The 14,630-nt window shown below is 39.1% G+C and overlaps 1 protein-coding gene across 2 annotated transcripts in view; it reads left to right on the plus strand.

Moving 5' to 3' along the window:
• rgs19 (regulator of G protein signaling 19) overlaps positions 1–14,630 on the plus strand; it is a 102,714-nt gene that overhangs the window by 78,821 nt on the left and 9,263 nt on the right. For both annotated transcript variants that reach the window (XM_043710481.1, XM_043710483.1), the window contains 2 exons: positions 645–719; positions 7,936–8,170. In XM_043710481.1, coding sequence (XP_043566416.1) covers positions 645–719; positions 7,936–8,170 — 310 coding nt within the window. The remainder of the gene's footprint in view (positions 1–644; positions 720–7,935; positions 8,171–14,630) is intronic.

Genomic DNA, 14,630 nt, shown 5'->3' on the forward strand with positions numbered 1-14,630 from the left:
TGGCCAAATTCCTTCTGTACCACATTCCCTACAAATGTTTACCTCTAACCATCCTCTCCCCAATGGTATTGCTATACTGATGGATTTCCTTCCACTGAGAAAGTGGAGGTACCGGTCAATCACTTTAGTCTGCTTGCAGCATGTAGTGATTGTGGACTGGGCTTCCACGTAATGTGTCAGCTCCAACCAACTTTCCTTCTGGGTGTTGGGTAAACAATCTACTCCACTGTAACCCTCCCAGTAACTGCAGAGCAATATTGGGAACTATTCCTTCAGTAAAATGAGTAGTGTCTGAATGTTGTATGACTACTTTCTTTGAGGCACAAATTCTAGAATCATTGGCATGTCAATTAAATGCAGTAATGAAAGAAATGTAGGAAAATGTGGAAAATAGGCCAAATAAATCACTTATTTATTTACCTTCACGAACCAGATGTAACTAAGTTCTGTTTTGTTTTCAAAGAAATGCATCAAAGTCAATGGGCTGAAGGCCTCTTTACTTTCTGACTCTGTGACACTAAATTCAAATCTGCAAAACAAGCAAACATTTTGTGAGTGCATTGACCTTGCAAGTTCATACCATTGTGTCAATGAACATGCATACATTGAAAAAATGATATACTAACTTTCAGTCTTCTTGTTAGGAAAGATGAAGATGAGCGAAGACGAAGAATATCTCGCGATGTCAAGTTGGAAACCATACCAAATTGCGAGCCAAGGTAAGCTTTTACCTTGGTGGAATTTCAATGTAGTTACTGCTTTTGCAATAGAATTCCATGTTAACAACAGGATCTGAAACTGCAGGAAACTTTTGCTTGAGTCATTAGACATTAGCAGGTACACCATTATTGGTATTAGATCCAGCACGAATGTGTTGTGCTATAACTCACTTGAACATTTGTAGTGCTGCATGAAAAAGGCTCAAAACCAAAGAAGAAATTTGTTCGTGTCACTCATTGCAGTCAACAGGGATTGCCAATTCACTTCATTTATATAATTATTAGTGGAAGTCAATGGGAAACCACTATTGACATAACTGCCCAGTGAAAGATCTCAGGTTGAAGAAGGCAGTGAGGACCTAATGTCAAATGGAATACACAGAAAAGATGCAATTATTCACCATTACTCATGCCTAATTACTCAAGACTACAAATGGCACTGATCACCTGGTACTAATGTAATTTATGGTTTTCACCTCTGAGGAGGAGGTCATCAAAGAATACATTAAAGCAATGGAGTTTCACCACTGCACACTGGCAGAAATGTTTTCAAAGGTTCATAAATATTCTTGCTTCTGGAAATCTAAACTTATGCTGAATATGAATGCAGTCCAGTTTAAGGTCCTATTATTAATGAAGGGTTTTGGGAAACACACACATTTGTCTTTTTCCACTGGAAAACAATTAACATGTTTAGTACTAACAGATAAAGATGTAAATCCTGGGGAATTAGATATGATTGATAGCACCATTCCACAGCACTAATAATGTGGCTTCCCAGAGGAAAGAGCAGCTGGTAGCTGAAGAAATTGGCAAACTGTCCCAGGTCTAACCATTCTTCTTCTGCTGTATTTCACCAGTAGAATGGAGCAGGAAGACCAGAATAGAGATGCTGTGGAATTAGGTAGTGTGAATATGGTAAAGGACAGGCAAGACCGAAAGAATAGACAATTGATTTGGTGCAACAACTCATGAACTTCAGTGTCATAGCAAATGAGAACAAAACAACCATAAATGTCTATCAGAAAATAAAGAACAAGTAGTTTTACTTTAACAAAATAAACATTTCATTCATTTTTTGTAGTAAGACTTCAGTTAGAAATATTCATAATAGTAATTATTGAGTACAAGAGTTGGCAGGTCATGTTACAGTTGTATAGATTTTGGTTTGGCTACATTTGGAATACTGTGTACAGTTCTGGTCACCAATTACCGAAAGGATGTGAATGCTTTGGAGAGGGTGCAATGTGGGTTCACCAGGATGTCGCCTATAGGTATGAAGAGAGATAGAGTAGATTGGGATTATTCTTATTAGAAAGATGGAGATTGGCGGCGGGGCAGGGGTGGGGGGGGGGGGTTTCTAACTTGAACTGAGAGTGCAGATTTTATTGGTTGAGGTCTACAAAATCATGAGAAGTGTAGACAGGGTGGATAGCAGGAAGTGTCTTCCCAGAGTGGGGGACTCAATTACTAGGGGTCATGGGTTCAAGGTGAGAGGGGAAAATTTTAAGGGAGGTATGCATGGGAAGTTCTTTACACAGAGGGTGGTGGGTGCCTGGAACACGTTGCCAGTGGAGGTGGTAAAGGTGGGCACGATAGCGTTATTTAAGATGTATCTAGACAGATACACGCATGGGCAGAGAGCAAAAGGATACAGACCCTTAGAAAATAGGCGACAGGTTTAGATAGAGGATCTGGATCGGCGCAGGCTTGAAGGGCTGAAGGGCCTGTTCCTGTGATGTATTTTCTTTGTTCTTTGTTCTATATTCTAATAACTATCCTACAATGAATATCTTTATATCACATTTCGTGAACTAAGTGGCAGCAATAGTAACATTGTATTGAGGTAGTCACTTGAAAAGAAATGGTAACTTTTATAAATAATACAAAAGGAATTACTGTAACATTTGAACAAGTTTACATTTAAACTCTCCTTTTAATTAGCAAGAATTTCCAACAGCTTCTTTTAAGAATAAGCAAGGATGGCAAAAACAATGTAAAAGCAGTTCAAACCATTTGCTGAAAATGATGATTGTGCAGTTGGAAGCATGTCTGAGGGACAGCTGAGGGAGAGGCTGAGAAAAAAAATAGCAGTCTCAAAATTGGATTGGCACCCTAATTCTTTGTGAATTTGCACCTTACACTCACAAAGCAGAGTTGTTAATGCTGTTTCCCAGTAGTGGTTGTTCAATTTCTGTGTAATTGTAACCAGTCTGGTAGAAAGCTAGAAGGCTGCCTGTCAGTTGGCAGTGGACCCAAGATTTTGCAAGAGTCCTGAACACTTCTCCTTTGTGCACTCGCTAAACTGTTCTAGTACAGCTATAACACAAGCATTCAGAAAATTGTTGACAAATGTCCTATCCAAAAACAATAGTCCAAATCCGATCTGACCAATTACCATCTCTTCAGTATATTCCCAATTATCAGCATACTAATGGTGGTGTTGTCTGCAGTGTAATCAAAAGGCACTTACTCAGAAACATCCTACCCACTGATGCTCAGTCTGGGTTTCCCCAGGGTGGTCAGTTCCTGACTTTATTTCAGCCTTGGACCAAACATTAAAAAGTGAGCTGTATTCCAGGGGTGAGATTGACTATACTTGAGATCAAGGCAACATTTGACTGAATGTATCATCAAGTAACCCTAACAAACTGAAGTCATTTAGAATTAAGGAAGAACCTTCCACTAGTTGGAGCTATATTTCGCAGAAACTAGGATAGTTATGATTGCTGGAGGACAATCATTACAGCCCCAAAAGATTGCTGCAAGAGTTCCTCAGGTTGAGGTTCTTGAGCTAACCATGTTCCACTGTTTCATTAATGAGTTTGCCTCTAACACAATCAAATTAGGATGCTTGATTTCAATACCATTCACAACTTATCGGATGTTGAAGCAGTCAGTGCTTGCATGTTTTGAAACCTAGTAATAATTCTGATTTGCACAGGTAACATTTCCAGCATGTTGATTCCAGGCAATGAACATCTCCTACAAGAGAGAAAGTAACTCTCATCCCTTGACGTTCAGTAGCAACACCCTTGTAGATTCCTGGGGAATTATATTGGTCAGATACATAACTGGACAAGCCATTCAAATATTGCGACTACAGGAACAGGTCAGAAGCTGGGAATTCTGTGACAAGTAACTAATCTCCCAATTCCCCAAAATCTGACCACCATCTACAAAGCACATATCAGGAGTGAGGTTGAATACTCTTGATTTTCCCATGATGAATACAATGCCTGGAACATTTAATTAAGATCAACATCATTTAAGACAATGTAGCCGACTTGATTTGTGCCCCATCCACTACTTTTAGCATTCACTTCCTCTACCACCAGTGTACAATAGGAGCAGTGTGTATTATCCTTTAACAACATCTTCCAAGCCATCAGCCTCTACCATCTAATATGGTAAGAACACAGGCACAGGAGACATTACCACCTGCAAATTGCCTTTCAGGCCACACACTATCCTGACTTGCTCCATCATATTGCTGGGTCAGAATTCCTCCCTAACAGCACTGTGGGTACACTGCCATCTTTTCAAAGACAAGCAGGGTAATAAATGTTGTTATTTTCCAGAGGCACTAAGCCCAAGAAAGAATTTTAAAGATCCAAAACTGTATTAATATGCACATTATTTCAATTATAAAGAATATCCTGATAGCTGACATCAACATGCAATGGAACAAGACTGTGTTAAGCAGTATCATGATGAACACCATGCTATATCCATGCCATGACAAAATGGATTTTATAATCCATGGTGGTCATTGATGAAGCCCGTGTATAATGTAGACAAGAAGTAAACATACCTACATGTTTTTTTAAAGTTAAAGTTGATATCAAAGCACATTTGAAGAAATTAACCACTAGAAGTTATAGTTGGCTATATAAACTGATGATGCTTTTGCAATCAGGTGGTATTCCTTTAGTTTTCTGTTTGAACACAAGCACACATCTTCTTAAGAATGTAGTTTATGTTTCTCTTAATATATTGGAAAACAGAACATTATAAAACAAAAACAGAACTTGCTTGAGAAACTCAGCAGTTTGGTAACATCTATGGCCAGAAAGCAGAGTTAACATTTCAAGCCCAGTGACACTTCTTCAGAACCGGTAATGGCTAGGAAAGGGTGGTATTTATTGCTGAAGACAAGACACTTAGGGAAGGAACAGGGACAGGCAGAGATGGAGCCCAGAGAGTCAATGAGTTAGAGAGACAAAGTGATAGCTAATAGAACTGCTTTCTCTCCAGATGTAGATAGTAGTGTATATTTTGGCATTACAGTCTCTATGGGCCGAAGGGCCTCTTCTGTAATGTATAATTCTATAATTCAATGAAATTAGTGAACAGCGACCTTTGTGGCCACTGCTAGTTACTTATTCACAAATGTGGCTACCGCCATCCATGACAGTGAACCAGCTCTGGAACCTTAGTACAGGTAAGTCTTGGTCATTTGTAGATGATGCTGCTCACTACTAATCCTATTCAGGGGCTGCTGAATTGATTGCTTAAGGTGAGTGTTCACATCTTCAAAATCTCACTTGAATAACTGGAAGATTGTGATTAAGATAAATGAAAGATCAGTGGACAGCAGTTTCCTGGAGCTATGGCAGGTCAATTGACTAGAGTCATCTCAGAGTTCACAGGAGCTACAAACCTCAACTCAGCCAGTCAACATCATCTATTTTTTCTGGCAGAAGAAAAAAAAGTGTGACAACAAATGTTGGTCCCAATTTGTACTTGTCTCCCAAAAACTGTGAAAATCCTTTGTTATAAACAATTTGTTATAAACTATTTTAATTGGAATGTGTAAGCACTTTAAATGATCATTTTGTACCCGTTGTACTATTTTATATAATAAAATTAGACTGCACATGATTGAAGTTCTACTGTGTCTTGTGACAATGAAACATTGAAATATTGGTGTTATGAAATGCTGCAAAACATCCTACATGATGGTAAAACAAAGTACTGCCAATGAAGAATAAATTCAAGGCTCATGTCTTACAAAAATAATTGATTTGAAACAAAGTTGCTCTGCAATGGTAGAAAAGGATAATTTAAAGTGCTTTCACATTACAATTAAAATAGTTTCACATTGTAAACACAAGCTGAATCAGAGCTGTGTTTAACAATGAAATGAAAGAACCTAAATGCAGTGGAAGAGGATGTCTTCAATATCAGTTCAGGTAGTAAAACCCAGTTCACATTGTAAACTAGATTCAGCTTTCCATGTATTTAATAGCTCCTAAGCAGCTGCTATCTACCAGGTCATTAATAATACATTCCTAGTAATTCATGATTCTATGTAAGAATGTGATATGGTCAAATAAAAGCAATTTATTTCATACACAGTCTCCCTTAGATTGGTGAGACCAAATTCAGACTAGGTGACCACTTTGCAGAACTCCTCCACTCTGTCTATAGGAATGATCCCTACCTCCCAGATGCTGCCATTTCAATAAATCACTTAGTTCTCAAACTAACATGTCTGTCCTGGGCCAGCTGCAATGTTGCAATGAAGCACAATGCAAGCTGTAGGAATCACACCCCATTTACTGCTTCGGCACTTCACAGCCTCACTGACTCAATATTGAATTTTACATTTTCAGAGCTTGATCCCATGATGTCTGTGTTCCATTTTTCTTATACTTTTAATTCCCAGCCTCCTATGGGATTATTCTTTTTGTGTCTTGTTTTCTTTACTTTCAGCCATGAGAATCTAATTTCACCATTCCACACCCTAATTTATTTCCATTTTACATCTCTATTTCTCTTTCATCCAGTTAGCAGCATCTTTGTCTTTTGCACTTGGCCTCCACACCATCTATTCCCTGCCTTCGCTTCCACCTTTGCATTAAAAAAAACTCTGAAGTTCTGAAAAGGAGTCATATCACACTTGAAACATTGACTCTGTTTCTGCCTCCACAGTTTCTCCAGCATTTTCTGCGTTTGATATAGTCAAATCTTAGTTTAACTGATATCCATTTGGATCCCATACATTACACAAAGAAATAAATCATATTCAGAGTGATATGTTATTAGGTTATTGTCCTTTTTAGTTTGCTGTTACTTAACAAGTAAACTATGTTATCACTGGAACATCTCTAACCTTTATATTCTTTGCCTATGAGTGAATTGCTATGATTTGTTGGATTAGTATAATCCAACATAATATAGTACTTAATATAATTCTGTGCTAATAATAGATATCATGAAAATTCATAAAATGTATAAATAATTTTATTTTCTAAAATATAACTATTTCTTTTTGGAAAGCATAGCAACACAATGAAAAGTATGAGGTAAGTATTTATGTAGTTACCGAGTGGAGTGATATAACAAGTACACCTGTGATGCTACCTTTTAGAAGAGTTAGAAATATTGTAAGCTTGTTCTTGCAAGTAATGTTTCATAAATGTTCTTGCATGATTGTTGTACCAAGCAGCCAGATGAATTCTCACTCTAAAGAGCAGTGTAATTCTTACAAGATTGACTAAAATTGATCACACAAATGCCAATATTGTTTACAAATTTACAGTAGTCCATGCATCAATGCTAACAGAAAGTTACAACCACATTTCCCATGGAGCACATTTGCCTACACTAAATGTTAAAATTCAAAACAAAAACTCAATGGGAACCTATAGTGCAGATTTTAATAAGAAGTATTAAAAGCATGCAAAAGCATTCTTGATCAATTTTCAGAAATCTCATTTACACTAATATCGGATGAATTGGGGCTATGTTGCACCTAGAGTTACATCTGGCTTTACATCTACATCAGTATGTTGTTCATATAAATGCATCAAATTTGCAAGCCATTTGCATGGTGTGAGGTTAAATAAATAAATTTTAGAGTATTTTGGATGATGGATCTCAAAAATGGTGTAAGCGATCAAGGAAGTTCATGCATAGTAATATTTGATGTTAGAAACAAATATCTGAAGTTAAAAAGACAATGTAACACAACACTTATGCTGAATCGTTCCAAGACATTCAAGGCCAATATATACTTTATAGTTAAATATGTCTTAGATGGCAAAAACATACTAACTTTTAATAAAACTAAACATGCATGTCTCTGCTGTTGTGAGTCAATAAGGTCAGGATGTTAATAAAATCTGTCATCTGTCAGTTAGACTGTTTATAAAGCCAATTGTTGTTGTGCTTGTAATCACATTGTTTTCACTAATTATACTATACACAGTACAAAACCAACAGCAGAAGAAGTGCGTTCATGGGCTCAATCCTTTGACAAGTTAATGAAAACTCCTTCAGGCAGAAATGTCTTCAGAGAATTCTTACGAACTGAATACAGTGAAGAAAATATGCTCTTTTGGCTAGCATGTGAGGATCTCAAAAATGAAGCAAACAAAAGTGCTATAGAGGAGAAAGCACGAATGATATATGAAGACTTTATTTCAATACTTTCTCCCAAAGAGGTAAATTTTACATAGCCTTAAGCTTGATTTTGAGGTGTTATTAGTACCGTGGTTTCAGAAATGCCAGTGATGCATTTTGGATTGAAGTTATGCAGGGCACAGGAACAGGAAAGTAATAACAGTCAACTTACAGAGGATAAATAATAAATAGGGTGCTGCTAATTGTTTTTATCATGTTAACTTAGATATTATGGCTGCTGTTTTTGGAGGTAAATGGCTAATATAATCACATGAGATTCACTGTTTGCTATTCTAGGAAAAGCGTGAAATTATTTAAAACAAAACTGTGCCTTTGTTAAATATTACACAAAGAAGTATCATAGGAATACAGTACTATTTTATCCATTGATATGATGTGAATTGTTTTTAGGTTTATCAATTCTTATTCCCTCTTTAGTTATCATTTGTTTTCTGCTTCATTGCCAGTTTTTGCTCACTTTATAACCTCATAATTTTTTTTCTAAGTTGTGCCTCTTCCATTTGTAGCAGATGTAGGTCTTAGTCTTACCTTAGTCTTACCCTAAGGGTGGCATGGGGGCTCAGTGGTTAGCACTGCTGCCTCACAGCACCAGGGTCCCAGGTTTAATTCCAGCCTTGGGTGACTGTCTGTGTGGAGTTTGCATGTTCTCCCTGTGTCTTTGTGGGTTTCCTCCCACAGTTCAAAGATGTGCAGGTTTTCACAATGGGTGCTGACATTTAGAACTAGGCTATATTTTAATGTGCTAATTTGATGACCTGTTGTTCAAAATCAGATTATTAAGCAGACATCCTTTTGAACTTCAGTTTTTTTAGAGATTGAAAAATTGTTATAGCATAAACACCTATTCTGGTGAACTTCTTAAGAATAGAACTTAAGTTTTGCTTCAACATTTACAGATAACAGCCCCTTCCTTGTCTCTTTGGGTGGGGTCAGTTGATAATATTATGAAGCCTGTTTGATATACTGTGTTCCTAATTTCCCTGTGATTCCCAATGGTAGCAGTAGCAGTGGGTGAAATTATTAACATTTGTTTTCATACAAATTTTATTTGAAGTCATTTACTTCTAGGTGATTTGCCTACCTCCTACCATAACCTTGATGGGAGTCTGGCAGAACATCACACTCATCATCATAAACCCACATGACCTTTCCCAAAAAAAGGAAAACTGGTCCAGATTATTTTATATTTGGGTTATAAATGATAGAAGCTCCTGTATCCCTTTGCATGACAAATGTCAGCAGGTTGTATCCAAGAATAGGAATTTCTACACTCAACGTTACTATCAAACATCCAATAAGGGTCAAGGAAAGATTGACTGTTTCTTCAAGTATATCCCACACCAATGGTGGCTGAAATATGGCTAATCTAATTCTTTCCACTTGAGTATTTAATTGCCTGGGAGAGGCAAAACCCCTACCCCTCTCCTCAGAAATACCAGAGTTAACAAGGGGATAGGAGAATGTGGAAAACAGTTCTTTGAACTCCTTATGAGACCACAAGGTGATAAATCCCCCTCCTCTTTACCTTTAGCCTTCCTTCCCTGTCTCCCTTTTTTTCTTATCTGCCCCCCCCCCTCCCCACCCCCCACCTCCCATTATCTCTTTCTTTCCTTCCTATTTTTTGCCTTCTGTCCCTTTTTTTCTCCATTCACTTTAACAGTCCCTTGTCTTGTTTAAAACATCATTCTGTTCCTGTTCTGGATTGAGACATCTTCACTTCTCCTGTACAAACTCTAACACCTGGACCTATAAATACTACAAAGTTTGAACTTGCAAATTAAATCATTATCATCCTAACTAAATACTACAATGAAAATTAGTGATTTCCACTCCTCTAGTCAGCTAATATTTCTGAGGTGAAAATGTATTGCTGGAAAAGCGCAGCAGGTCAGGCAGCATCCAAGGAACAGGAGAATCGACGTTTCGGGCATAAGCCCTTCTTCAGGAATGAGGAAAGTGTGTCCAGCAGGCTAAGATAAAAGGTAGGGAGGAGGGACTTGGGGGAGGGGCGTTGGAATTGCGATGGCAATTGTGTCGATGGAGGAGTCCAAGGACCTGCATGTCCTTGGTGGAGTGGGAGGGGGAGTTAAAGTATTGGGCTACGGGGTGGTTGGGTTGGTTGGTCCGGGTGTCCCAGAGGTGTTCTCTGAAACGTTCCGCAAGTAGGCGACCTATCTCCCCAATATAGAGGAGGCCACATCGGGCCCCGCCACAAATTCACCTGCACCTCCACACACAGCATCTATTGCATCCGCTGAAGCAGGTCCTTGGACTTCTCCATCGCCAGACCATGGCAACACGACGGTTGGAGGAAGAGCGCCTCATCTTCTGCCTGGGAACCCTCCAACCACAAGGGATGAACTCAGATTTCTCCCGTTTCCTCATTTCCCCGCCCCCCACCTTGTCTCAGTCAAATCCCTCGAACTCAGCACCGCCTTCAGGGCTTATGCCCGAAACGTCGATTCTCCTGTTCCTTGGATGCTGCCTGACCTGCTGCGCTTTTCCAGCAATACATTTTCAGCTCTGATCTCCAGCATCTGCAGTCCTCACTTTCTCCTCTAATATTTCTGAGGGCATGAATGTGAGAAATACATTGTATATTTCCTCAATTTGCATTGAATTGTAATACTCCCACTCACAATTGGGTAGATCTGTTATAAGGCCAGCTCTAGAAGTACAGGAATCTCCAAAGGGGTGAGAAATGACAGAACCCTGATGCATGGTTTAACCCAAAACCTGCCCATCTTGCAAAATATGTTACAATGCCTGGTTATTCCCCAGAATTTCAGAGTCTATGTATTGTTTATAGGCTGATGAAAATAGGATGCAAAACAGCAATGTAATCATCAGCATTTACTGTTAATATCATGATTTACATTTGCTACATCACACTGACCATTGTTAAGTTCATAACAAGGAAGTGAATTTCATTAGGGCACAATCACAACTGGGAAAAAATGTCTGGTCAATGTAGTTAAACAGGAGTACTTAATGCCTGGTAGTACACACCTATGTCGATGAATAGAATTGTAAAAAGCATTTAACCTAAACGAAAAGGAAGGATAAAGCAAAAATAGGACTGATATCCCTCCTTAGCCTTCTTGATACCAAAACCTTTTAAAGTTGTTTTCTTTGTGAGCAGAAAGTTAATAACCAGCGAAATCAGACCTTGTGGACTATGTTCATTGCTATGACTACAGTAAGACCACAATAGCCAAAGTGTTTGCTTGGCCAAACTTAAGTACATTTTCTTGTATCTGAACATTTCAGTTCTTGAAAGTTAATTGCTTCAAAATGTTATCTCTTCACAGCCTGTAAAAGGAGCTGTTTGTAAGGTTCCAGGCTCCTTTTAGATTTTGAAGTTTTATTTATCTCAGTGCCTTTTCATTTTATATTCGGCAGAACTATCTAAATATGGTTCTACTGGACAATGGACCCCTTCAAGGAACCTGGGTCGCTAAAATGCTGACAATGCAGCAACAAACTCAGCTGTCACAAATTATAATTTATATAATTTCTCTCAGATTCTCTCAGTCAGTATTTTAGATGCACCTCCTCAGATACAAGGTATATAGAGGACTGGAGAATTGCAAATATTATTCACTTGCTCAAATAAGGATGCCAGGATAAATTCAGCAAGTCCAGTCCCACACCATTCCTCCCTACAGACCCCAGCAAGGGTTGGATGGCACAGATGGCAGGGGTGGGTGCCAGATAGGGGTATACAACCAATAATGGTGGACACTTGACTTTGAATTAAAGTTGCAGCAGGATTTCCCCAGGGTCATTTGTAGGAGCACAGCTTTTCTGATCTATAACACTGACCTATACTCGGGGGTACAGCGTACAATTTCAAAATTTGCAGATGCCACAATCTTATAAGTATTGTGAACTTTGAGGAGGACAGCAACAACTTCAAGATGACATTGACAGGCTGATGGAACAAGTTTTCACATAGCAGATGAACTTTAATGTCAAAAAAATTGAAGTGATATATTGTGATCAGCAACATAATATAAAGGACAGACTTACATTGTACGCTCAGGGGTATAAGTACATATGTAATTTAATGTGGCAGAGCAGATTGAGAAAGTGATGAAAAGATATACTGAATCTTGGAATTTATACATAGCGGTTCAGAATATAAAAGCAAGAGAATTAGCATGTGTCTTTATAAAGCACTCATTTAGCTTCTATTGGAGTATCATTCTGGACACCACTTTAAGAAAACTGCTAAGGCTTTAGAGAAGGTGAAGAAGAGATTTATGAAAATGTTTCCAAGGATGAGGGTCTTGTATTGACAGATTGGAGAAGTTGGACTTGTTTTCCTTCCAGAAGGAAAGATGGACAGGAGATTGGAAAGAGCTATTCAAAATCCTGAGGGGTTTGCAAAGTGCACTTAGTGGGAATTATTCCCATTGCCAGAACAGTGGAGAGTCAGATAATACCAATTTCAGGAGGTTGTCAAAAGAAGAAATGATGACATGGAAAAAAGCATTTTTATGCAGTGCACAGCTGGGATCTGGAATGCTCTAAAAGGGGAGTGGAGGCCGAAACAATCCTGGCTTTAACAAGGGAATTTGGTAACTACCTGGAGAGAAAGATTTATCATGGCTTTATGGAAAGGGGTTGGGGAGAGAATGGGACTCAGTGAGTTGCTCTTGCTGCTGACATGGACATGATGGTCTAAATAGCTTCATTCTGTAATCATTCAGTAATTTAACCTCTCTATGTTGGTGCTGAATTCAGATTTATAATTTCCGGCAAGATCCATAATCAACCGAATTATGGTGGTGGGGCGATAAATATGCAAAGTAGGCTGATCATGACCTTATTGAAACGTACAACATCCTTCGTGGACTTGACATGGTAAATGCAGAAAAGTTGTTTCCCCTTGTGGGAGAGTCCAAGACCAGTGAGCATAATCTCAGGAAAAGAAGTCGCCCATTGAAGACAGAGATGAGGAGGTTCTTCTTCTCTCAGAGCGTAGTGAAAGCATGAAATTCATTGCTGCAGAGAGCTGTTAAGGCTGGGCAATTGAGTATATGCAGGCCTGAGAGTGACAGATTTTTAATCATTAAGGGAATTGAGGGGGTATAGGGAAAAGGCAGGAAAGTGTAGGTGAAAATTAACAGATCAATCACAATCTCATTGAATGGTGGAGCAGATTTGCTGGGCTGAATGGCCTACTTCTGCTCCTACATCATATGGAATTATGTGAAAGCATCATGTCATTATGGAGCTCAATGATCTTGTTAATATTATCTCTTGATCATATTTAACTGAGTAGCTGTTCAGCATAGGAAGCACCATTTCCAACCGCAAACCTATGGGTCATCAACTACTTATGGAAGTGCTTCCCAAACTTCTTATCCCATTTGAAGTCTTGAAGGCTGCCACAATCTGTCTGTGAGAACAGTGAGATTGGGAGGGGAGGAGGGGTGGTATTTGGAACAGCGAGGCTGATCTTTTCAATAGCACTTCTGGAGCAGGTGCGAGGTCTCAAAAGCCAGTTAGTCTCACCACATCCCAAAAACTGCAAGGATTGAAACGAGCACTGTAATTGTTACCTGGCCAGAGTACCACTGCAGCTATTGCTGCTTTGAAGGTCATGACTCCAAATTCCGGCCTGTTGGTCACGCTGAGGGTCACAACCTGTAGATTGGGAAGTCCATAAGACCATAAGACCATAAGTCATAGGTCATAGGAGTGGAAGTAAGGCCATTCAGCCCATCACGTCCACTTTCAACTCCACTTTCCAGCATTCTCCCCGTAGCCCTTAATTCCTTGTGACATCAAGAATTTATCACTCCTGGCCTTGAAGACATTTAGCGTCCCAGCCTCCACTGCACTCCGCGGTAATGAATTCCACAGGCCCACCACTCTCTGGCTGAAGAAATGTCTCTGCATTTCTGTTCTGAATTTACCCCCTCCAATTCTAAGGCTGTGCCCATGGGTCCTAGTCTCCTCGTCTAACGGAAACAATTTCTTAGCGTCCACCCTTTTCAAGCCATGTATTATCTTGTAAGTTTCTATTAGATCTCCCCTTAACCTTCTAAACTCCAATGAATATAATCCCAGGATCCTCAGCCATTCCTCATATGTTAGACCTGCCATTCCGGGGATCATCTGTGTGAATCTCCGCTGGACACACTCCAATGCCAGTATGTCCCTCCTGAGGTGTGGGGCCCAAAACTGGACACAGTACTCCAAATGGGGCCTAACCAGAACTTTATAAAGGCTCAGTAGCACATCGCTGCTTTTATATTCCAACCCTCTTGAGATAAATGACAACATTGCATTCGCTTTCTTAATCACAGATTCAACCTGCATGTTTACCTTTAGAGAATCCTCAACTAGCACTCCCAGATCCCTTTGTACTTCGGCTTTATGAATTTTCTCACAGTTTAGAAAATAGTCCAAGCTTGTATTCTTTTTTTTCCCCCCAAAGTGCAAGACCTCTCATTTGCTCACATTGAA

This window comes from Chiloscyllium plagiosum, chromosome 20, assembly GCF_004010195.1.
Source record: "Chiloscyllium plagiosum isolate BGI_BamShark_2017 chromosome 20, ASM401019v2, whole genome shotgun sequence".
Lineage (NCBI taxonomy): Eukaryota > Metazoa > Chordata > Chondrichthyes > Orectolobiformes > Hemiscylliidae > Chiloscyllium > Chiloscyllium plagiosum.